Source organism: Schistocerca nitens, chromosome 1 (assembly GCF_023898315.1).
Source record: "Schistocerca nitens isolate TAMUIC-IGC-003100 chromosome 1, iqSchNite1.1, whole genome shotgun sequence".
Taxonomy (NCBI): domain Eukaryota; kingdom Metazoa; phylum Arthropoda; class Insecta; order Orthoptera; family Acrididae; genus Schistocerca; species Schistocerca nitens.
Window position 1 is genome coordinate 1,300,715,592 of NC_064614.1, and position 25,544 is coordinate 1,300,741,135.

The window sequence follows — 25,544 nt, forward strand, 5'->3', positions numbered from 1 at the left end:
GGCTGCTCGCTGCACAAGACTGCGCCTATTCACAGCTGCTACCTCCCGATTTCAATCTCCCTCCCTCTTGACCACTTCTTCTCACCACCACTGCAGACACTAGTCCACCTCGACTTCTGGTATTAAGTCTCTCTCTCTCTCTCTCTCTCTCTCTCTCTCTCTCTCTCTCTCTCTCTCTCCATTCCTCTCCTTGAACCATCACATGTACGCCACACCTTACCACAAGACCACCAGAACTGCTGCCTCGGAGTTGTTCGTAACAAATCTTCTAGGACTGATGTTGTAACATTCCCACAAAATGAAAGTCTAATGTTACTCAAATGGAAATGTACCTAGAGCTAAGTGTAAGCTCCCCGCAAAATTATTAATGACAATGACAATTAAACAAAATTAGCAATCTGACGCAAGTATAAGCTCCCATTAAATAATGAAAGATAATCCCATGACAATGAAAGTACAGTGTTAACCAAAACTCAATTAAACCGAAATGTCGGTCTTTGGCCCTGTGCAAAAATCAGAATTAATTTCTTACCTTAATATAACTGCATGTCAAAATTCTGCTCTTATTCTGCGCCACAGCTTGCAGCAGATGTATCCCAATAACTAAATTTTTTGAAGTTAATTGAATTTTTTTGTTTAAAGGAAATGGAAGGAAATCGAATGATTCTTTGTTAAAAAATTGCTTTTAAATCAAAATTATTATTGGGGAGATTCTTTAAAGTTCATTACATTTAATTTACATTACTAGCTGAGCGCGATGCTGCTTAATAATATACCTTGTCCTGAATCTCGACCATTGCGGTGCCGACGCCCGCCGACTGCTCTGCGCTAACACTACTGACAGACTGCCATTCGCAACTGCACTCGACTACTACTGTCGACAGACTACTGTACTGCACTGCGCTTCGAGCGCAACTGCTCTGGTCAGAGATTCTACAATGCCTCATCATCGCTGCCAACGAGTACATACGCCTTTCATGACCCTCCACTGGGGGGCAAAAAATTTGGCAGCGATGGTGAGTCATTTGGACTTGCCATCGTAACAAATTTTTCTTTTAATTAATTAACATTTACAAAATATTTGGATGTAATACATGAATTAAATGTTGTGCGCATGCACCGATTACAAAACATTACAGACAAGACAAAATATAAGTACAATGAGTAGAGAGCGTATCAGCAAATCAGAAAAATGTATATACAAATTATTTGACAAATAACAAAGTGCACACGCACTGAAAAATTCTTTAGCATTTTCAAAACAAATTCATGTTGACAAGGGACATGAGTGCACATGCACTCAGCAAAAGACGAAATGTATATACAATGAGGAACAAATGACATAAATCATAAAAGGTATGCAGAATGAACACAAATTATATTGAAAATTGAGAAGAGTGCACAGGCACTGGAGTTCAGTAGAAAACATATTCACATAAGTGCACATGCACTGAAAACTTTTGAACAGTTTTATAACAAATAAACGCAAGGGTAGAAAGATCATCAAATCACAAAAAGTATATACAATATAGATGACAAGAGTGCACACATACTGCACTTCAGAACAAATCGAAAAATGTCTTTAGTATTTTCACAATAAATAAACAATGGCAGAAAATCATGTCGACAAGTGACACAAGTGTACTCGCACTGGAGTTCAACAAATCGAGAAAAATGTATAGGCCATTAACATAAATGATGTTAGTTAAAAATGATTTTCACTATTAGGATAGGAAAGGAAAGGATTGCATCATGGTTGTAGCACTTTAGTTTGCACACAGCTGCACTGAAAGTCCATATCTTTCCACAGAATCACAACACTAAGTGATACAGTCTGCAGTTCCGTTCCCAGAAGTATTTATCAGCGTATTAAGACACTGAAACGTCGTAGTAATATTCCATGCTATCATTTGGCAGTATACCAGGTACACCAAACAGTGGGACCATAATAACGTCTTCATCGCTTACGGTGGTGGACAGCATGTCGTGTCAACACCACGCTCTTAAGAGGCACACCAACGTAGAATTAGTGCAAAAACCAAATATAGTGCTCCATGATAATGAGGATGGACAAGACAAATGGATGTTACAATAATTTCAGGTAGTTAGGTCAGAAGGTGAAGGACATTACACAAGTCTTGATTAGTGATTACATAATTAGTTTATGGCATCCATACTCTAGTCATTGAACATTTCTGTACCATGTATTTTAGTATTACAGAATAATGTTCATAAAATTAAATTATTGTCATCATGGGTAGTCGTATTACAATAAACAGCGGCAATCTTTGTTCAGTTACACAATTACAATCATAGCATTAATAATCATGGGCATAATAAGTAGTCTCATTACAATAGACAGTGGCAATTTTTAGCCAGTTACACAATTACAATCATAGCATTAATAATCATGGGCATAATAAGTAGTCTCATTACAATAGACAGTGGCAATTTTTAGCCAGTTACACAATTACAATCATAGCATTAATAATCATGGGCATTATAAGTAATCTCATTACAATAGGCAGTGGCAATTTTTAGCCAGTTACACAATTACAGTCATAGCATTAATAATCATGGGCATAATAAGTAGTCTCATTACAATAGACAGTGGCAATTACTAGCCAGTTATAAAATTACAATCATAGCATTAATAATCATGGGCATAATAAGTAATCTCATTACAATAAACAGTGTTCCTCATTCAATATTATTCAGATCATTAAGAAGTCATTATTAAAGTGACATACTATTTAGAGCTGATCAGTATTATTCAGAATTATCATAAACTAGTGACATTATATGAGACTGGTAATAAATTTTTTTTTTGTGCTAGCAATGCATTGCTTTGGGTAATTATAAGTGAAACCAAGAAGAAATAAGAGAAAAATTGCTTTTAGGTTGTTCCTATAAATGAAAAATGTGTAACGTCATTCGTCATGAGTCAGCTGTAGCAAGGTTATGCAACAAGGCAGTATATGTGATCACATAAATGATAGACACAAATGGGTAAAAAAATAAAATGCAAGTACTAGAACAGGTATAATAAGTAACAAGTTTAGTAAGTATCATGAAAAGCTTCTCCTGGACAAAATACAAAATGGATTATTGAGCTGAAAGAAGAAACGCAGACTATGCTGAAAAGTAGTGAACTTCGAATTAACAGGTAGTGAGATGTGTATAAAAATGTGTTCCATAGCTGTCCTTTCCAAAACCTTCAGTCATCCTACTACGCAATATAACACCTGCTGTCAAAGCAAACTGCAACAAATACTTAAATAACTACATAGCATAAATACATAAACTTCAACATCATCCTCATCTGTAAAGAAAAACTTCATTATCCATATTATCATAACTTCATTATTATCATCACCTGTAAAGAAAAAACTTCATTATTCATAGTAGCATATTCTTCATCATTATTCTTCATCAGCATTCATTATCATCTGCAAAAATCACTTCATTATTCATTATACAACTATTCCTTATCTCTAGCATATCTCATCACTTAAAACTAAAATGTGTAGTTCTGTCTGACAGCTTGCATCAATCGCCTTGTATTCTGAAAGAAAAAATTAGTTAAGACTGCTATTCTGCGATGTGTATAGTATATTCTTGTTAATGCTTGTTAATTCTGATCCATTTACTCGTCCTCATAAGGTTTTGTATCTTCTGTCATCTATTCCGTAGGTGAAATTCCCATTTCTGTTTAATTTATTTCCTTTACGCATCATTTCTTTCTGAAATTGATGAACAAAGATGAATGTCTTGCGTTTAAACCATATACCCATTAGATAATGGCTGGTTAATGGTGACACAATTAAGCATACAGCATAACATGACAGAAAAACATAATATGTCAAAAGCATAGACAGTATTCAAAGGCAAAAAGTGTACAGAGAATATCTCAATGCAGCAGTAAAAAAAAGAAAAATAGTCACGATGTTGAGATATCATAGGGCAGAAAAAAAAGTCAAAGTCAACTGGTGTGTGTTATACCTTAGCTATTTCATAATGTATACAAACAAAACGGGAAAACAATTATACACAAAAAAAAATAAAAAATGTCCACAGTCTGATGTGTAACGACAAGAAAAGCGACCTGTTAACCTTACCTTGCCGGGCACTTGCCAAGAAAAAATACGATAGTCATCATCAGTAATTAGTCATATAATTATAATTGCATAAGTGGTCATAAAAATGTGTAAGTTCATCTGGAAAATATGCACGGTCTGATGTGTAACGACAAGAAGAGCGACCTGCTAACCTTACCTTGCCGCGCACTTGCCAAGAAAAAATACGATAATCATCAATAATTGTTCACATAAATACCTGGAAAATGTATTACAGTGTGATAAATCATAAAGTATGTTCATTCAATAAACGGTTTAACATTGGAGATATGGTGATTGCCTTTCGATTTTCTGGTTCTCAAAGTTTCGGCGTGTACAACATTGGGGGGAGGAATACTGCGAATCCGATATGGACCTGCGTATAGAAGTTCAAATTTACTGCACTTACCTTTTAATTTGCTGGATAAATAGTGTGTACGTACTAATATCTTCTGTCCAACGTGAAAGTCTCGGCGTCTACAAACCTGTTTTTGCTGACTTCTCCGGCGCTCTGCGGCACGTTTGATGTTGTTCAGCGCAATGTCAATTATTTCGTGGTGTCGTAATCGACGAGATGCAGGAAATGTTACTAATTCTTTAATTTTGTTTAGTGGTTCAACGTTTTTCAGTATTACAGACGGAGATAGCATAGTGGATTCATTTGGAATGGAATTAATTACGTCTTGGAATGAGTGTATGTGTGTGTCCCAATTAACATGTCTTTTGTGGCAGTATATTCTACACAGTTTACCAATTTCCTTCATTATTCGTTCACAAGGGTTCGAAGAAGCGTGGTACTTGGATATATAAATCGGAGAAATGTTTCTAGCTCGTAACATGCGTGTCCATATAGCAGAACGAAATTGTGATCCATTGTCAGAAATTACTTTCATCACATGCCCTAAATGAAATAGAAAATGTTTTACAAATGCTTTCGAAACGGTTTTAGCAGTAGCTTTGCGTAACGGAGTGAAGGTAACAAATTTTGAAGTGAGTTCAACAGCGACAAAGATGTAGCAAAAACCTCTGTTAGTTCTCGGAATTGGACCAAAAATATCTACTGCGGCCATATGTCTTAATTTAACAGGTACAATGGGATATAATGGAGGAATGTGTGAAGTTGTGTCTGACTTAGCTTTCTCGCAAATTTTACATGATGCTAAAACTCGTCGTATACGTTTTTCCATGTTCGAAAAATAACAGTTCTGTCTCAGTATAAGAAAACATTTTCTGGCTCCGTAATGTGCATAACTTAAATGAGTGTACCAGATTAATTTGTTAACCAGTTCGTCAGGAATGCATAATAACCAATTGTTGCTGTCTGGATGAGAGCGGCGAAACAGAATGTCATTGCGTACAGTGTAGTGGTTCCTAATCGTAACATTATTCTTATCTTGCCAAAGATGTTTAATTTCTTTCCACACATTGTCTTTGCTTTGCTCTCGTGCTATGTCTTGTAATGACGATGAAATAAAATTTTCAAATGCAACTTGTTGAATGTACATGACGCTGAAATTTGCTTTGCAGAAGTTGGTTGCTACGTCTTGCTGATTGTTGCTGAGAGAACGAGAAAGTGCGTCTGCTATAACATTTTGTGTGCCGGGAATGTGAACAATCGTAAAATTAAATTCCTGCAAATAAAGTTTCCATCTACTTAACCTGTCGTGAGTGAATTTAGCCGAAAGTAAGAATTGAATAGCTCTGTGATCTGTGTAAACGGTCGTGTGTCTTCCATAAAGAAAATGCCTAAATCTCGTAAAAGCCCATACAACACATAATGTTTCTAGTTCAGTAACGGAATAATTTCGTTCAGCAGGTGACAAAATGCGGCTTGCAAATGCGATGTTTTTAATTACTGTTGAGCCATCTTCTTCAATTTCCTGAAAAATGTGTACGCCTAAAGCTGTGTTAGAACTGTCGGTGGCAATAGAAAAATTTCGAGTAAGATCTGGGTGCGATAAAAGTGGAGCATTCAACAAAGCATGTTTCAGGTTCACGAATTCAGAATGTGCTTGCTTATCCCATGACCAAATAGTATTTTTACCTGTTAATTGGCATAATCTAGGTGTGTCTAAAGCAGAGTGATGAATAAATTTGCGAAAAAAGTTAATTAAGCCCAAAAAACTGCGTAATTGTTTCTTCGTTGTAGGAACAGTAATGTCACGTAAAGCTTGAAGTTTTTCTGGATCAGGCGCGATGCCTTCTGCTGAAATTACGTGTCCAAGAAATTTTATAGAAGTTTTGCCAAAATGCGATTTACTGAGATTAATTGTAAGTCCTTGTGCATGAAAGGTTTGCAACAGTTGTTCTAAAATCAGATTGTGTTCAGTCCAGTTAGCTTCTGCGATAAGAATGTCATCTACGTACGTCGTGATTCTGTCTTTAAGTTCTGTCGGAAGTATTGTGTTCAAACCGCGAATAAAAGCTGCAGAAGAAATAGTTAAGCCGAATGGTAATTTGCAAAATTGATAACAGTCACCAAAACAGAGAAAAGCTGTATATTTTCTGCAATTTGGATGAAGTTGAATTTGCCAAAATCCCGATTTCAAATCTAACGTAGAATAAATAGCAGTACCATGAAATTTCTGTAGTAGTTCTTCTAATGTCTGTGGTCGATCTGTTTCATTAATAATAATGTCATTAATGTGACGTGAATCAAGTACAAGGCGAAGTGAGCCATCTTTTTTCTTAACAATATGTAGCGGGTTTATGTACGGACTAACTGCTGGTTCAATAATTCCTTGATCGAGCATATCCTGCAATTCTTTTTTAACTTGTTCTCTATGAATATACGGAATAGGATAATGCTTTGCTTTAAATGTGTCGTGCTGTTTGACTTGAAATTCATACATAAAGCCGGACATAGTACCAGGAATGTTGTCGAAAACTGGAGCTTGCTGCAAAAGAATTTTGTGTAATTGCGTGCGTTCGTCGTCTGTGTTTGCACTGCTTTGTTTAACTTTATCTGAAATCATCTGCATTACGTCGTAGTCAGCTTCGTCTGGAATGTTATAGTTATGTACGTACGTGTCCGTGAACAATGTGGAACTACAGTCTATGTTACGTGTTGCGGAAATGACCTCTGTGCGGTTAATTGTTTGTTCTTCTGCAGATAGTGAATGCTGAAATTCTAAAGCTAATTGCACATTTTCATCTTTTAGCATTAAATAAGAATTTTGAAAATCAACCACTGCGTCGTGTTGTACGAGAAAATTAGTACCTAAAATTACGTCTGTTGTCAATAAAGGAACAATCCAAAAATTTGAGTGAAAAATATGACCTCCAATACAAAATGATAAATGCGTCTGTAATTTAACGTCTACTCCTTTACTCGATACTGCTCCTTTCACTTTTGTTTTGCCTAATGGTAATGTGGGATACGTATTCTCTTTGTTACACTCGTTAAAAGTTTCCTCATTAATGACTGACATAGGTGAGCCAGAATCAATTACTGCTGAAAATTTCGATGAACCTATTTTAATTTCGATGACAGGATGTGAAATGGTTTTCTGAACAACTGGTCTTTCCTGTAAAAGAGTGTCTCGGATGTCGTCGAAAGTAATAACATTTTCATGAACAACATTTTGCGTGTCAAAAGTAGTGCTTATGTTATTGGAAGATGCGTCCTGTACTGTATCTAGTCAGATTCTATCTGACGTGTTATTATTATCAGGAGGATGTTGTGGCATTTGTACAATTTGAACAGTTCTATTACTTCTTCCAGACGCATTACGCTCTGGATGATACCTACTGTCGGGTTCATTCATGAGAATAGGTTCTTGTGGACAATTTTGCTGTTGGTATGACCGACTGTTATTAAACGTACGCTGATAATTGTGCTCATCATTTTTACGTCTGTCGTGATACTCATTCCTATACGGTGCATTGCGATAGGAATTGTAATACTGTCTTCTCTGTACGTAGTTATTTCCTTGCTGCCGTGCGTTACTATTTGTTGTATCAGGGACTACACGTGCACGCGGCGAAACATTAAAGCCTGGTTGACCTTGTGCATTCCATTGTTGGTTAGGTATGCTAACCGACTGACTTTCATGTTGTTGTGATGGAAAACGTCTATTGTTACCAAAATGTGGTTCCTGTTGCTCATAATTTTGACGATACCGATAATTAGAATTTTGTCTGTTACCAAAGTTCTGGTGGTTGTCAGTCCTAAAGTGTCTATCACTTCTACCATTGAAATTACGTGTCTGATCATAATTGCTGTACGTTTGTTGGCCTTGGTTGTTATACGAAAAATTTTTGTTTACAAAGGAATAATCAGATTGCTGCACTTCTAAAAGCTGCAACAGATCCCTGAATGCTGAAATATTTTCTTTCTGTTGACCCGTGAGAAGTGACACTCTTAATGATCGTGGTAATTTAGAGATACATAATTGAATGAGTGCAGATTCACTATAGGGTTCACTTAGGTACTGGTTCTGCTGGACCATGTGCTCAAAAAATTGCGTGACACTGGAAAAATTTGTGTTCTCATAATTTGGTAAGCTAATTAACTGATCTTTAATTCCGCGCTGTGTCGTCTTCGACCAATACGCTGATAGAAAAGCATTCTGAAATTCCTCTACCGAGTAACATTGCCTCGCGATCGGTCTCATACGAGTTGCCGGTTCGCCTTCCAAAAAACTGCAAATAAATTCAAGTTTATGTGTTACGGGCCAAGTCGGGGGAAAAGCAAAGCTAAATTGTTGTATCCAATCTAGCGGATGAATCTGTGTTCTGTCGTTTTTAAATATTTTAAACTTTCACACTGACAGAAAATGTTTGTAATCGAAATTATCGTCTCTGTGTGATGGAACAGGTTCATGGTTGTAAGAGAATCTGTTGAACTGTGATTGTTCGGAATCAAAGTCGGGTGCTCTTTGTAGATTACCCAAATTACACGCGTTGCGCGAATCTGACAAATGTTCGCAAAGTGGCGTCTGCTGTGATGCGTTATTAACCGAAATATTTTTCATCTCTGTTACTTCCTGCTGTAAACTTGACAGTTTTCTACGCAACGTGTTATTAGACGAATCGATTTCATTAATTGTCTGCTGTAAATTTGAAATTCAGTTGTTTGACTAAATAAAACCGGTGAAATGTCGTCTGATTTGCTGTCATTAGTACTTTCGATGAAGTCAATACGACTGGCCAATTCATCACATTTTTCAGTCAGTATTTTAACCTGATCATCGGTTTTAGAATCAGAGGCGTTAATCTGTTTTTGCAACTTACGTGTAGTTTCGTTCAGTTTTTTAACATCAGCTTTCACGACATCGGAATCCTGTGTTAGTTCTAATTGTTCGAGTCTGTTGGTCACTGTTTGAAAATCTGTTATGTATGTGTCTGTTTTCGATTTCAGATCAGAAATTTCGTCACGTAATTCTGTGTTTGACTGTTCGATGGTATTAATTTTGTCGGACACTGTAGCAATATTGTTGTCCACGTATGTTTTTGCTTTCGCAAACATCTTACGTTTGTCTTCCTGTCTCTGAGCAGTGATTGTTTCCATTACTTGACGTTTTACTTTATTTTGATCATCAATAAATTTGCGGAAACGCGTATCACTGTTCTGTATGTGAAGACTAAGACGTTCGTTAATTTGAGTGTTCTGTTGCTCGAATTTCGCATCAATCTTTTCATCCATTGTGCGCGAAAGTTCTACCGTCATTGCTTTAAACTCGTCGCGTAATTGTGTACCTTTCTCAGAGCATTGTTTAGCGACTCCGCTAATTTCGTCTCTGAGTGTTTCTGTTGCAGCTGTTTGCATTTCCCTTAATTCCAGAGCAACAGACCTAATTTCTTCGCTACTTTTCTTTGAACAAGCCTCAATTTCCACGCGTAACTGTACCTTAGTGTCATGACATTGCGCGGCAACGGCTCTAATTTGTTCACTAAGCTGCCTGGAATTGTTGTCTAATTTTTCACTCTGTTGTCTGACCTGTTCATTAAGTTGTTTGAGATTTTCATCATTGTTGTCTAATTTTTCATTAAACTGTTTGGAAGTGTTGTCTTGTTTTTCAAGAACTTGTAGCAATAATGCCATCAATTGATCCGAGGTAACATTACCTACTTTATTCACTGTGCTGTTTAATGGTGGATCTAAAATTGTCTCGCTTTCTGTAACCATTTGGTTATTCTGAGATTCACAAAAGGGTTTGTCAGTCGGATGTACACTGTCAGACATTATTTCGGAATTAAATAAATCCGTCGCACTTTGTGTATCCCGCTCATTTTCACTAGACAAATTTGTCTGTACATTATTTGAATTTTTCAAACCGGGTGTATTAAACTGGGCAGCGCTCATTACAATAGAGCCCCCCGCGTCATCAATTGTCGTCAAATTAACAGTGGAGACAATTGAGTTCGCTTGTTCATCATTAAGGCAAAAGTCATCATTAGTGGTTGGAACGCATTGATTGTCAGTGAACGCAGGATTGTCATCATTGCACTGCGTGTCACTAGTACTATTGGTGAAGTTATTTAATTCGGTCATTTCGTTCATGATACCTCGCGATACACTATTCACAGTCTTTCGCGGCATTTTCACAATAGTCACAATTAATCACAAAACAAATAAGCACAATGCAAAATCAACACACAAATACAACAGAGCAACGGATTGCCGATGATCTGAGGAAAGAAAGTCACAAATTAGTAAAAGCGTTGCGCCAAATTCTAATTATATTTAAGCAAATAAGAGCAGATATCTGACTGTTTTACAAAAGATTCTCACGAAATACGATCCTGGACTGGATGTCGCCAAGTGTAACCTTCCCACAAAATGAAAGTCTAATGTTACTCAAATGGAAATGTACCTAGAGCTAAGTGTAAGCTCCCCGCAAAAATATTAATGACAATGACAATTAAACAAAATTAGCAATCTGACGCAAGTATAAGCTCCCATTAAATAATGAAAGATAATCCCATGACAATGAAAGTACAGTGTTAACCAAAACTCAATTAAACCGAAATGTCGGTCTTTGGCCCTGTGCAAAAATCAGAATTAATTTCTTACCTTAATATAACTGCATGTCAAAATTCTGCTCTTATTCTGCGCCACAGCTTGCAGCAGATGTATCCCAATAACTAAATTTTTTGAAGTTAATTGAATTTTTTTGTTTAAAGGAAATGGAAGGAAATCGAATGATTCTTTGTTAAAAAATTGCTTTTAAATCAAAATTATTATTGGGGAGATTCTTTAAAGTTCATTACATTTAATTTACATTACTAGCTGAGCGCGATGCTGCTTAATAATATACCTTGTCCTGAATCTCGACCATTGCGGTGCCGACGCCCGCCAACTGCTCTGCGCTAACACTACTGACAGACTGCCATTCGCAACTGCACTCGACTACTACTGTCGACAGACTACTGTACTGTACTGCACTGCGCTTCGAGCGCAACTGCTCTGGTCAGAGATTCTACAATGCCTCATCATCGCTGCCAACGAGTACATACGCCTTTCAATGTACATAATCTCCTTGTCTGTAAAACTTAGGACGCCATCCTTGGGCCATGCCTTCGCAGTTCCATTGTGTACGTTTCCCCGACCAACGTTGGTTTGCAGTGGCGGTAAAATTCAGCTGATGTGGCTACCTTGTATGGTGTTAGACCCACCAGGGATTCACTCGGGCGTAACACTGTCCCGGTTGGAACATCGGCAAGCCACCAGCGGAAAACACCCACGCTACCACGGATTGCGAGCCAGGTAGAAGGGCTAAAGTATTGAGACCGCTATGTCTCTTAAGACGGGTTTTCAGTGCAACATAAGTGAAGCCACAACAAGTGGCATGATGGCTGAAACTTTAGTGGCGACGTAAGCTCCTGTTTCTACAAGCCACAGCAAAGTATCCAGTGTGGGGTCAACTGAAATCATATGGGCACTAACAACTGCCATCGTACAGGTCACGGCAGTAAACATGCTCCAAGGATTTAATAAGCTAAGCAGAACACATGCATCGTCGATCCGAAATTGCTAAATACGCAAAAAATAGCACATGGTAATGAACTACGCCGTGGAACACGGCGATTAATTCTTTATCCAATATCAATCGTGAGCTATCACGCTTTATGCAAGTTAATAAAAATATGATGTCACCCACTAATTCTATCCGAAAGTATTCAGTAATGCATGCAGCTGACGTGGTTCACTTGAGTGTCGATTCGAAATAACTGTGTGTATAGCATACAGGAATTTGCCTTGTAACGCCAATTATCCGACGTTTAAGTGTATTTATGGCCATGTTATGGTATAAGTACCAGAATAAGAATAAGCTACCTGTGTTTAAGTATAGATTCTCATTATCTATGTATCTTTAATTATGTACACTTTAGGAATAAACTGAGCCACTGGCAAACTTCTATTAGTACATAATTAAATAATTATACTTGCTTAGCTGCAATGTACTTCACTGACAATCCCGTGTTATCAACAGACCAGAGGGTATGAACTTCGTAAAAATTCAGTGCCTAAATTTGTCATTTTCTGCTCATAAGAGGAATGACCAAACTTCTTATTCTCAGGAAGTTAGGAAATCTTTTTGTTAATATACACTTAATTATTTTATTGTGATGATTTCCAGATGGAATCGTACAACACGCAAAGCCACATTTTTATATAGGGCGATTCCGTGATGATGTTAGAAACTTTCAGGGATGATGGAGAAGGACGCACCTGAGGGTTCTTCTCTTTTACAATTTTCGTTAATTTATACACTATTGAAAATTTTCGATGATTAAACTAAAATGACGGAAACACGCCTACCACGTAGGGTTCGCATCTGGGAGATTCTAGGTTCGAGTCCTGATAAAGTAATTTTTGCAATTTTGTTGAGTGTCTTATTACTTTTAGCTATTGGAATCCAATCCTGGGATGTCCTAGATTCGCGTCCTGACGTTAGTTACTTTTTCAGTTTTGGTGAATTTCGACAGTTGTACAGCTGGGAGGTCATATGTGAGACTTTTAATTATTTTCTTGCACAGATAGGGAATTCGTCCTCCAGAGGTGCTGTTTTTTCACCGCGTATGTGTAATTAGGCGATTGATGGGTTTTGATGTATTACCTCGAGGGTTCTTTCGATTCGATGCTTCAGTTGAACAATGTTGAGCTTTAGAGGCTGCTGATATTTCACACTGTGAGTAATGAGTTTAATGAGTGCCATGCCAAGTCAACATTCAGTAAACGTGGAAAAGGTCTGTGTTGTACAATGAGCCGCTTTTCTCTATTCCAGCAACGTGTTGTATGGCATCATTGTTGAGCTATCTCACTAGCGTCAGTTTTCCGTAGAATTATGGAGCATATTTTATTCTAACGTGTCGTGGCTGTTTTGTGTACCGACAAACTCCTCTGGCAGAATCAAGACGTATTCAATAAACACCACTTATGTGGGAATCAGCTTGCTATATTCACTGTCTAGATGCAGAAAGCTGCAGATGATGAACCTTAGATTTAAGCAATGTTTGTTGACTGTTGGAGAACCTTTGATACAGTTCCACACTGCTGTGTGATAAACAAAATTCGTGAGAACTCCAAGTAGGACAGCTATGTGATTTTATGTAACAGTTTACACATTTCCTAGAAGCTAGTAAATCGTTCTCAATAGGGAAATGTCATTGGAAGTGAAAGTAGTGTGCATGGCATCTGATGGACGTGAGGCAGGGCAGTGACCTTTTTGGTGCGTAAGCGATATACATGTTATAAGGCTGAAAATGTTCGAAAAATATTTCACATGAACCAAAAATTTTGGTTGTAATTTACAAATGATGAGTCAGAAGAACATACAGCTACAATATGCAGAATAACCTTATCAAAATATTCAAGGAGCTACTTCTCTAAACGAAAGACGATGGTCGGCAAATACACGAAAAGATTCAGTAGCGGACTGACTACTGTGTCGTTAGAAACACCGAACTAACCTCTCGACTCGGTGGATGTCGTCGAGCGAATGTGACGTACTTTATTTACTTGGCACGTACCCACTGCGTCCATTGCATGCGCACACAGTCAACACGAGTCAAGAAGTACCTTGTGTGGCACCTTTTTCCGAGATCGGAACTTTTTGCATGGACATTGAATGCACAATTTAAACGGATATTGATACTTTACGATCTTGCCTTCAGAAATGGGGCAATCCTTGGTGTCTTCTTTCTCTATGTGTGTTGATAGAACACTCATGTTTTTAACGAATGTTTTGTCTTGTAGATGAAATCGTTGACATGAAATTGACCATTGTGGAATCGATCGGTCATTAATTTAATTATCTTCTTTTTCAGCAAGATTCGCTTCCAAAAAGAGAGTTTACAGAGGAAGAGCTTAAAGGTAAAAGAACCGCAAGCTCCGAGATCCCCTTCCTTAATCCCGTAACCGCACTCTAGTCTAATGTTATCCCAACAAGTGCATGTGGTGCCGTATGTGTCGTGTGTGGCTTCGTGTTGCTCGAGTCCCGTCCAAAGCTAACACACACAGCGCAGGCGCCAGTATCTTCCTGCTGCGTCAAATAAAATGTTGCGTGCATATGCGGATAGTTCACCAGAGCATGTGCTAGAAATGTTGTTGTACGACTTATGGATATTATTTCTGTATAAAAAGCCCATGTGACAAAACCAAGTGTAAATTAGTGAGTTTGGAGTCTCATTTTACTATTCCTGGATGTATCGATAATACAGACAAGATGGGAGCTTTATTATGAAGACAGATAGTCGTGTTGGTAGTACGAGGTGTAATTAAATTGTAGAAATGACCAGAAATTGGAATAAATTCGTAGGATGTCAGAGTGATGTGTTTCCCATCAGACATATGCCAGTACAGCTAGCGATTGCTCTGACGCATTGCAGTTTTTAAAATTAAATATCGAATGTCGAAAGACTACATCAACAGCTAGAGGCTAACTTGACTCTGTACATCAGTGGTTAGCAGCAGTGGAAGAAAACAGAATACGAAGAAACAAACAGCTACAGATGGAATGGTGTTATGCTGTGACGAGAGGTTTCATTTTCTCCGCCCTGCTCCAGTCGTGTCAACAGATCAGTAAGTAGAATGTTTCCATGGATAGCAATACAGGAGCTGCATCAGACTGGGCTACTGTCCACCAGAGTGCTAAAAAATTGTGTGTGCGTATGTGTTTTGTCTATTTAACCCTGCAATGTGGTTTGTTATTTTGAGAGCTCTCAATAAAATAAATGCCTGGCTCCATTGGAAGCACCACACTGGATGAACCTGAAGATGGGGCTACCACCTTAAATGCATCAAACCGTCACAGTAGATCAATACGTGTGGAGCAAAAAAACAGATACTTAAGGGACAAAACTCAGAAAGAAAGAAGCATGAAAATTTCCAAAACAGTGCCAATTCCTACACCGTTGTATGCATGCAAATTATGCATCACAAGGATACAATAAGAGCGGCACATCCAGGTGTCATAAATGATGTTTCCAAGATCCGTGAAGGGAAGCAATCGATCAAACTTAGAAATAGTGACATTAAGAAAGAGCTCAATAATTATAACATTAGAAAGAATATTGAAGATAATATTAGAAACTGAAATTAAAAACGGAAGAATGGTTCTCAAATTTAGGAACTGCGAGGGTTGGAACTTTAATAGTGGCAACTATTTATTTACAGCTCGTACAAAATAGATACGTCTTTCAAAGTTTTACTGACCTTCAAAGTAGTCACCAACATTGTGTATAACCCGTTGCCAGCGATGTGGAAGTCGTAGGATACTCTTAGCAGTGCCAGTTGTGTTGACAGTTCGAGCGGCACCGTCTATTGCCCGACGAATTTGTATCAGTTCTGAAGCGAATGCCGTGAAGTGTTTCCTTCAGTTTAGAAATCGAGTTGAAATTACGAGGGCTTAAGTCAGGGGTGTGTATAGCACTTAGCAGCCCCATCAGTCAAACAAATCAGTAACAGCTTGCACTTTACGTGCTTCAGCATTGTCCTGCAAAATGCTGGTCAGGTCCTGCAGAAAGTGTCATCACTTCTGTCTCTAAGCTGGTTGTAGGCTGTGTTCCAAAAATGAGCCTCCCTTGAATGCTCTATGGGATCCATGTCTGGCACATGTAGACACCATTCCACCCAGACCATCTCTTCTCCCTCCATTCTCTCAGTTTTGTGCAAATGGGCATCAGAAACCGTCGCACCAAGAAAACGTAGAACATAAACTTCCACTATCTTGGTACAAATGTTCGCCAGAAATCGACTCTGATCCATAAATATGCCGTATGTTTTTGAATTTCTCAATCTCCCAGACCACGACGCAGTCATTGCATTCCAGTATGTTTTGGACGCTGTGTACAATGCGTCGTGTTCTGGCGAACAGAACCCCTAGTTGTTCGCAACAGGAGTTTGTCTGAGGGTGTGACTGTGGCCCACTGCTTGCCGGTATTCGAGTGGGAATCTCAAGGTGTTTTATTAGTTCTGTTGTTATTATTCCTACTGGACAAATTACTTCAAGTTCCCACGTGGGCATACTGTGGCATCATCTGGATTCTGTAGACAATATTTTGTTCCACAACAATTCCGGTGTTTCTAAACAACAATGTGTCGCCAAACACACTCAGCGTTGTGTGAGGAACGGTACAATGAAAATGAACAACGTCACTGACCAACACAGTCATCGGACTGTTGCTTTGCTAAGTCACTTTGTTTGATCTACAGATTAGGGAAGAAAACTGCATCAAATGAATAGTATACTTCACGAGGAAGTGCATAAAACGGGACTGGGGATTTTTAGCTTTGCAGAGACACATTCAAGTCCGAGTTACGTGAAGGATATGCTCGGAAAGTCATCAACAGATACCTACCGTGTTGGAATGGGCATGTTACTTTAAGGTTTGACGATATCGACAAATTATCTAATATGCCCTATTTTAAGCAAGAGTGTATTTTTATATTTTTAGTTTGCTAAATATCTTGTATAACCGACATCTTAGTGTGTCACGGAAGCATTAGCTGTCGGTGCCGCAGTACGTCAATAGTGAAAATTCTTCTTAAATATTTACTTACATGCAGTTAGGTTGAGAACGCCATGTAAAGATCTACAGCGCTCGATAATCGCGTGTAGAAAGTTTCTCAGCGGGAAGAAGTCTGCCAGCCACAGTGGATTACACTTCCCCTGCTTTCCGACGTAACCCTCTGCCCACAATCTGTGCCTGCTTAGCATTTTCCTCGCATTTACTGCAAACAGTATCTGGCAACTGTTGTTTCTCTTCTCCGTAACCTGCGATGAGTTAGTTTTGCAGCCGGCCGGTGTGGCCGTGCGGTTAAAGGCGCTTCAGTCTGGAACCGCGTGACCGCTACGGTCGCAGGTTCGAATCCTGCCTCGGGCATGGATGTGTGTGATGTCCTTAGGTTAGTTAGGTTTAAGTAGTTCTAAGTTCTAGGGGACTGATGACCACAGATGTTAAGTCCCATAGTGCTCAGAGCCATTTGAACCATTTTTAGTTTTGCACTTCTTTTCAAGACAATGAAATTTTTATGTATGATTGTTCTATATTTTGATTATGTTTCTAGAGGCCAGTATATCGGGATTGCTCATTATCATGTAATGTGAGTGAAAAATGGACGTATAAAATTATAGTAGATTCGGCGAAATTAGCTTGCTATTTAAAACTGTCTATAACTTTATATTGGGCGAGTTGATAACAGAAACAACACTTCGAAACATCCAGACGTATTAGACGTGTCAGTCAGACGAATATTCAGTTCAAGATATTTGCAATCTTTTAAACAGTCAGCAAGATTCGTCATTGCTTACACTCCACTACAAACTGTACATGTGTTCTGGCCATTCTTGTGTTGAAAACATGGCCTCGGGTCTGTCGGCGTATCGCGTTGTGCAAATTTTAGAATATTATCTCGAAGTACCTGCTCGACTTCATCATTTGGGTATTGCTGGTTATTACTGACAAGTAGCAACTGCCGGTGTTCGTACCTGGGAGGTCTCATTACGCTGGTGCCGTTCGTAAGTTCCACACGCCTGACCCAGCTGTGGTCTGCGGTGCTGCCGCCAGACGTCTCCGTCAGCCTACCAAAGTTAGTTTTTTTTTTTTAAATTGGCTTTCCGGACGAGCACGTGCAGCCATTTGAACAGTGTAAGATACGACAGTGTGTTTCGACAGTTCAAAACATTTATTAAGGCGAAGTCATACCCTAGTACGAAGTTACAAAGGCGTAGGATCGTCATGTTATGTCATGCAGGCTATTTTCGTACCAGTTACTACGGTACAAAGGTAAGGACAGCACAACACCCAGTCCCCGAGTAAAGAAAATCCCCGACCAGGCCGGGAATCAAACCTACCAAGGTTAGTAGCTGCTATACTGGGACGGACCAGTATCGGAAGCCCTTATATTTCACGGTGGGATTTAATGGCAGCAAGTGCCGGCCTCCAGGCTGCACCCAGTTGGAATTACCGGTAGCTGTTGACATTGTAGGTCAATATGGCCGGTACACCTGCCTAATATCATGTAGGGCCCCAGCGAGCATGCAAGAAGTGCCGCAGCAGTATATGGTCTAGATGCCCAATATTCATAAATGTCAGCATTGCTCAGAAGCAAAGGCTCCTTTAAAACAGATATTACATGTTCTTCCAAACGAGGATAGTGATGTTCTAAATCCAAAGTGTTACCACTTGTGACAGGTAATTAAAGTTTTCATGCGAGTCCCATAAACCATCATTTTTTGAGTTGCAGTTCTGATATCTCCGTCTGACGTTGAACGGAAATGTCTAGGCTCATCAACATCAATGTCCATACGAGCTGTTTTATTTCACTGAGACTCATTCTGTCATAGAAATGACAAAGGTCCCGAGTTCGAGTCTCGGTCGGGCACACAGTTTTAATCTGCCAGGAAGTTTCATATCAGCGCACACTCCGCTGCAGAGTGAACATCTCATTCTGGATAATATTTCCATCCTCGTGTTTTCCGTTGCACTGGTAGTCAGAACTTCGATTTAAAATGAGAATCCATTAGAGTTTCAATCAATAAATATGGAGTACTTCTCGCATAATAAAATCTCCTGTGCGATCTTGTATTTACTGGTGATGGCAGCCGACGGACGCAACACAGTGTACTACAGTTTGCACGAAATATGTGAAAGCTTCAAGACAGTTGCAGTTTAATTATCCAATGCCTGCCGCACATACGCAGTTCTAACAGATAGTTCAATTCTGGCACTTGCTAGAAATCTTCGGCTTTGGGCAAAACTTCTGGGATTTTTGGCCGAAGGTGGCCGAAGCCAAAGCAGGATGTTCGATAGGAAGTATTGGGACAAGGCCAGTTCTGCGCCAAAGTACCGTTATCCAAGATGGCGGTGATGATGTCATCAACTGACATCAGCTGATGACATCCAAGATGGCGGCTGTGTCGTCAGTTGATGATGTCATCCAAGATGGCGGCTGTGGCGTCAGCTGATGACGCAAGTGCCATTATCCAAGATGGTGGGAAAGTCCCATGCCCTTATGCTTTGCCCCCCCCCCCTGCCACGCCCCCCGGCAGGAAGTTTATATTCCATCAGGACAATGCAACCTCTGCTAACCTAAGAAAATGGCAGGAAAGATAGGTCACTTGGGTTACCTCCACAGACCTAAGTCATCTGTCTGCCACCTCTTCCTAGGGATTGATACGAAGTTTGAATTTTGGCTGTAAAGAAAGGTCACTTGGGCTATCTCTTCTAACGATAATGATGGGAAAGAAAGGGCGCTTGGGCTACCTCCACTAATCTAAGTCACCCGACTGCCACCTCTTCCTAGGGATTGGTGAGAAAAGTACTCGGCCTGTGCTGGACGTAAGTCTTTATTTTGCAATCACCAGTCTTTATTTAAACAATTAGTGGCAGTACCAGCATCCAGTGTGTTTGCCACAAGGTCTAAACTGACCTAGTACACAGTACCACCACCAGAAGGCACTCTCATCCATGACGTAATCCAAGATGGTGTCATGATGTCAGCTGATGACAAAAGTACCATTATCTAAGATGGCGGGAAACAGTGTGTTCACGAAGAGGTCTGGGTCTAGTACACAACACCACCACCAGAATGCACTGCAATACTGATGTGCAGACATGAAATCAACTCGTAAACTGTCCAAATAATGCATAGCACAGCCTACAGACATGCTCACAAAATAATGCAATAATGCAACAGACACACAAACAATATTTGTAGGCACTGTCTGCCACCCCCCACCCTCCGCCTCCCTGTGCACTGGACCGCACATTCTCCCAGAAGTCGGGATGCACCGGCACCCACCGCAAAGTGATGCACAGGTGACCATTCTGGTTCTGCAAGTATGGATGGCAACATACCTTTCATATTTGGTACCTGAGGAATTCCTCTCGAAATGTGTGTTCACCTAGGCACCATTGCTGATGCGACTGGACACTAGTGAAGACCTATTTGCAGAGTGATGACGCTCCAATGGCGCGAGCCACCACTGGACGCAAGCGAGCACGAGCCATTGCCCTCACGCCACTGCTGATGGCATGTGAAAATTATCCAAGTGTTCTACTGACGTCACATGTCTATCTAAATAAGCGCCAAGTCATCCTCTGGGCCGCACGCACGTGTGTTCACTGCTGCTGGTGTGATCCCTCTGTCTACCTGCGATCCAGCGAAAATCTAACTGCAGAGCAACTCAGCCTGACAAACGCTACAGAAAACTGTTCAACCACTCACGATTCCTAATGGAACACGTGAGACGTGTCTAGCCATGCTTAACTGCCAAGCATAACTGACAGTGCCGCGAAATGTGCTCACGTAGCTACAAACCACCGCAAGTGCATCTAACAAGGTACTCAATCTTATACTGATATCACATGGCTATGCAAAAATAAGAACCAAATGGAACTCTCGAAAATTACGTAGTGCCCCAGAAATAGTTGACACTCGCTTTTGTAAGAGCTTTCGTGATGTCTCAGCTTGTATGCATGGAAATTCTTGCCCTAACAGAATCTGTTTATGAAAATAGCGCAGAATAACATCGAATGCGTTCTTCCTTGTGAGCCATCTGCGACACATGAACATATACAGATATACAGAAAACAGAGCAGGACTCTCCAAATGTGGAGGTGACTGGATACAATCGAGTACAGTGCTATACTACGCCTCCTGATCAGTGCATTTGGGCTAGGTGTGGGCAGATGTATTACATTTACAAGCAGTTTTAGAACACAGAATGAAAGGTTATGGCATGATCGAATAGATGAAACTGACATAAAATCGACAGAATTGCGAAAAAAGACTAGCGTATTGACCAAATATAGACCGAAATGCAGAGAAATTGAGGAAGTACTTGTACATCTTCTGCTTGCTGCAGAACAATTTGTACATGGGAACAAGCATGCGACAGCAAGAGGTATCTGAGAAACCATCGACATGGAAGCAAAGGGAAGTGGGGAAACAGTAACTTTTTTTCCATCGAGTTAGCATTCTGCTGCATGTCTATTGAGGTAACAGTGATACACACGAAATGTCTACTGTATTTTACGCTTTTCAGGAAGACAGAAAACCATCAGCCTCTAAATCACTTGCATCTGCATTAAAGGACGACATGGAGTGGATGGATTGGTTGGTTCAGATGGGGCTGTAACAAGGTACGAATAAATGGTAGAGAGAGAGAGAGAGAGAGAGAGAGAGAGAGTGGGGGGGGGGGGGAGTTGCTGCATGTCATATGACCATTTTTTTTCCTGGTGTTCCATCAGCATGCATCAGATGTATACAACCGCTTGTTCTGTGCGGGTCTTAGAGCAGTGTCTACTTGTGATCACCATGCGGGGTAGCTGTGCAGTCAGGGGCATCTTGTCATGGTCCACACGGCTTCGCCCGTCGGCGTTTGAGGCCTCCCTCGGGCATGTGTGTGTGTGTGTGTGTGTGTGTGTGTGTGTGTGTGTGTGTGTGTGTGTGTGTGTGAATGTGTGGGTGTATGTGTGTCGTCCTTAGTGTAAGTTAGCTTATGTAAGATTAAATTGTGTGTAAGCTTAGGGACCGATGACCTCAGCAGTTTGGTCCCATAAAACCTTACCACATATTTCCAAAGTTTTCTGCTTGCAATCGTTAACAGTAAACGTCTCGGTCATCAGAGGACTTCCATCTCGTGACACATTCCTCTAAACGAACAAAGATTTATGTGATGTACTTCATTCCGCTATCGCATATTAAGTGTAAAATCGATACTTCAGTTTCATAACTATGTTAGCGATAGGTGTTTGTGAGACAATGGAATCCGCTGTGTATACATCTGCTTGACACATGTGCTGTTTACAAAGTTAGTGGCGGCATGACTTGTAAATTCACATGTCGGACGCCACTGCTATGCATTTATCTGTTTCCTTGTAAGAGTATTCCCCATTACTAACGATAATTTTTTATAGGGATGAGACAGGAATAGTATAATTTCTGAACCATGATTGGATGTGAACAGTGGATGCTATACATCTCCGGGAAGTAATGTAGTTTCTCATAGAGAAACTGGGAAGAAGCATGTATGTCCTGCGCTTGAAATATATTTCTTACATTGAAATATATTCCATACGACTGATAGGTTGGAAATGCAAGCGATCTAACATTATAGCCTTTTCCCACCAATCCTTAGGAAGGGGTGGCAGTCGGATGACTTAGGTTAATGGAGCTCGCCGAAGTGACCTTTCTTTCCCGCCATTTTCTTTTGTTAGTAGAGGTTGCATTGCCCTGCCAGAAGGGTGGTGTGTGTGGCAGGGGGGTGTGGCACTTTCCCACCATCTTGGATAATGTTACTTGCGTCATCAGCTGATGTTGTGGCTGTCATATTGGATGATGTCATCAACTGACGTGAGGGCCGCCATCTTGAATGATATCATCAGCTGATGTCTGTTGATGAAGTCATCCAATATGACGGCCGTGATGTCAGCTGATAACGCAAGTGCCATTATCCAAGATGCTGGAAAGTGCCACGCCCCCCCCCCCCCTGCCTGAAGTCGACATCATTGTCACCATCTTGGATAATGGTACTCTGACGCAGAACTGGCCTTGCCCCAATAGTGTCAGACACTAGCTCTGACAAATCAACTTACGAACAACACCATACCCCATACCGCTATGCTCCTCTACCGTAACACCTGCTGCAGCGAAATAACGCCCGAGTATGAAGGTCTGCGGGAATGGCCACTGACTACCTGCTCGCACTCCGTACTACCAAGCCGGCCGAAGTGGCCGTGCGGTTAAAGGCGCTGCAGTCTGGAACCGCAAGACCGCTACGGTCGCAGGTTCGAATCCTGCCTCGGGCATGGTTGTTTGTGATGTCCTTAGGTTAGTTAGGTTTAACTAGTTCTAAGTTCTAGGGGACTAATGACCTCAGCAGTTGAGTCCCATAGTGCTCAGAGCCATTTGAACCATTTTCCATACTACCAACGCAGAGCCAAATTCAAATTATTTGCAATAATGATTAAAATGCACAATTTGCCTGCGCGTTTTATCATGTCTTTTGGATTTCAAACGTACATCAATATGGGCAGGTGTGCTAAAAAGTCGTGGCTGTACATCACGATGTCTGCAGCTTGCCTTATTAATTCGATATGCTTTAGGCTCTAAATTAACGAGACATTCTAGCCACGGGTTATTGCTAGTGCATTTCGCACTTAGGCTTGCCAAAAGTCTGCTCCTCGATTATTCTCTAAACATCTGGTTGTTTCTTAAAGGCTCTTTTTAGCGTGTAGGACACCCTTTCAAGTGTGGCTAGAGCTCGCTCATCGATCCTGAGCCTCTGGCACGTTGGCAAGATGTCATGGCGGCAGTCCAGCTCTTCTGGGTGCTGCGTCGAGCGTGGGAGCTGACAGACCTTTGTAAAGAATGGTTTATAGCGAACTGTGATGCAGACTTAAACCGCGGTGGTCGCGAGTGCGACGCGAGAACACTGCATAGTCCCTCTGCGTAGATCAAAAAGTACGACTGAGAGCCTCTGCATTGCGCAAGAAGAAATAGCAAATTAAATTTGCTAAACTCGTGACGTACACTCTGTTGGCATTTGAAACTGCAGCTCCAGAAAGGATAACAACGCAATCTTACTTATTGTGTTATACATTGTAATACATAGAATACATAATTAAATTAGTACGTGCTTTGGGAAACTGCAGGATCGCGATATTTAGTACATAGATCTGCTACGTCTGACAGCAACAGTATAATCCACTTAAGCATCGAGAGGAACTGAGCATAGATACTCCATTCCATGCTGTTTTGGTGAGTGGTGACATGATCAGATGTTTGCGGTGGGTAAGAGATCTGGAGAACGTGCTGACCGGGGCAACAGTGGAACATCCGTTGTATCGAGATAGATCAGGACAGTGGGTAGTTTAGCGTAATCTTGCTGAAAGATAACGTCGTGGAGAGCTCTAGGAAAGGGCACAGCCACCGCTTTTGAAACGTCAGAAATGTAATGACTGCTGTCGAAATTACCGGTAGTGCGAACCAGAATAGGTGGTATAATGTTCCCAGTGACATCCCATGCCATCACGCCTCTTAATAGAGACGTCGCCATACTGCTTAGCGTGACATGGGATACCGAGATCTCGAGGACGACGTGCACGCATCGAACGAGAAGGGACTTTATGCTGATACGTGACGATACCGGGTGTAAGGGCACACCAGTACCTCACCAGCAGTCACTCCACTTGACAATGGCCAAGGAGGATTTGTTCGGAAGTTCGAGGCACTTTGATCACCAGAGGAGGCTGGATGCCAGAGAACATTTTATTTATTTTAACGATTGCCGACTGGTGTTATCGCACCGTGTTCTCTCGAATATCAGGTCAGTGTTGTGACTACTTCGCCAGGTAACCCGGTTTTAACAAGATTTGGCCATCGTCGTCTAAGAGAGCGTAGAGGTAGCTGGCAATCATATATCGCTAAAAGCTGTCTCTTATACATGTCAGATTGTATTTCATGAACACAAGTCCGGCGTCAACTGCCTTTATTTCGGTTTTGCTCGATCTTGAGGGTTTCCAGTTTTCACTAGGAGCGTTCCCTCATTTATTGGTGACGCAGTCGCACTTGCTTACCAGTACAATCTGCTTCACTACATGATTTGATATGTCAGTTTATTGACGATATGTGTACAATAACAAAAAAACTATAGAGGATTTTCAGCGTGAACGACCAGTGAAATATATATTTTCCCAATTGCAGGTGCGATTGCTATACCAAGCCATGACGAAAAGCCTCGTTGGAAAAAACGGATACCCTGAAGATGGAGCATGCGTTTCGAGATACGTATGTGGAACAAAAAACTGAGATGTTTAAACTCACAAGATTGTTTCTGGAGCCTCTCTGTAACAATTCTGGACCTGTGGGACGTCGCATTGTCCTGCTGGAATTGCCCAAGTCCGTCGGAATTCACAATGGACATGAAATGATGCAGGTTATCAGACAGGATGATTATGTACGTGTCACCTGTG

General features: G+C 40.5%; 1 protein-coding gene across 2 annotated transcripts in view; it reads left to right on the plus strand.

Moving 5' to 3' along the window:
* Window positions 1-25,544, plus strand: part of LOC126240013 (calcium-binding protein E63-1) — a 584,925-nt gene that overhangs the window by 184,646 nt on the left and 374,735 nt on the right. For both annotated transcript variants that reach the window (XM_049947899.1, XM_049947898.1), the window contains exon 3: window positions 14,391-14,436. In XM_049947899.1, coding sequence (XP_049803856.1) covers window positions 14,391-14,436 — 46 coding nt within the window. The remainder of the gene's footprint in view (window positions 1-14,390; window positions 14,437-25,544) is intronic.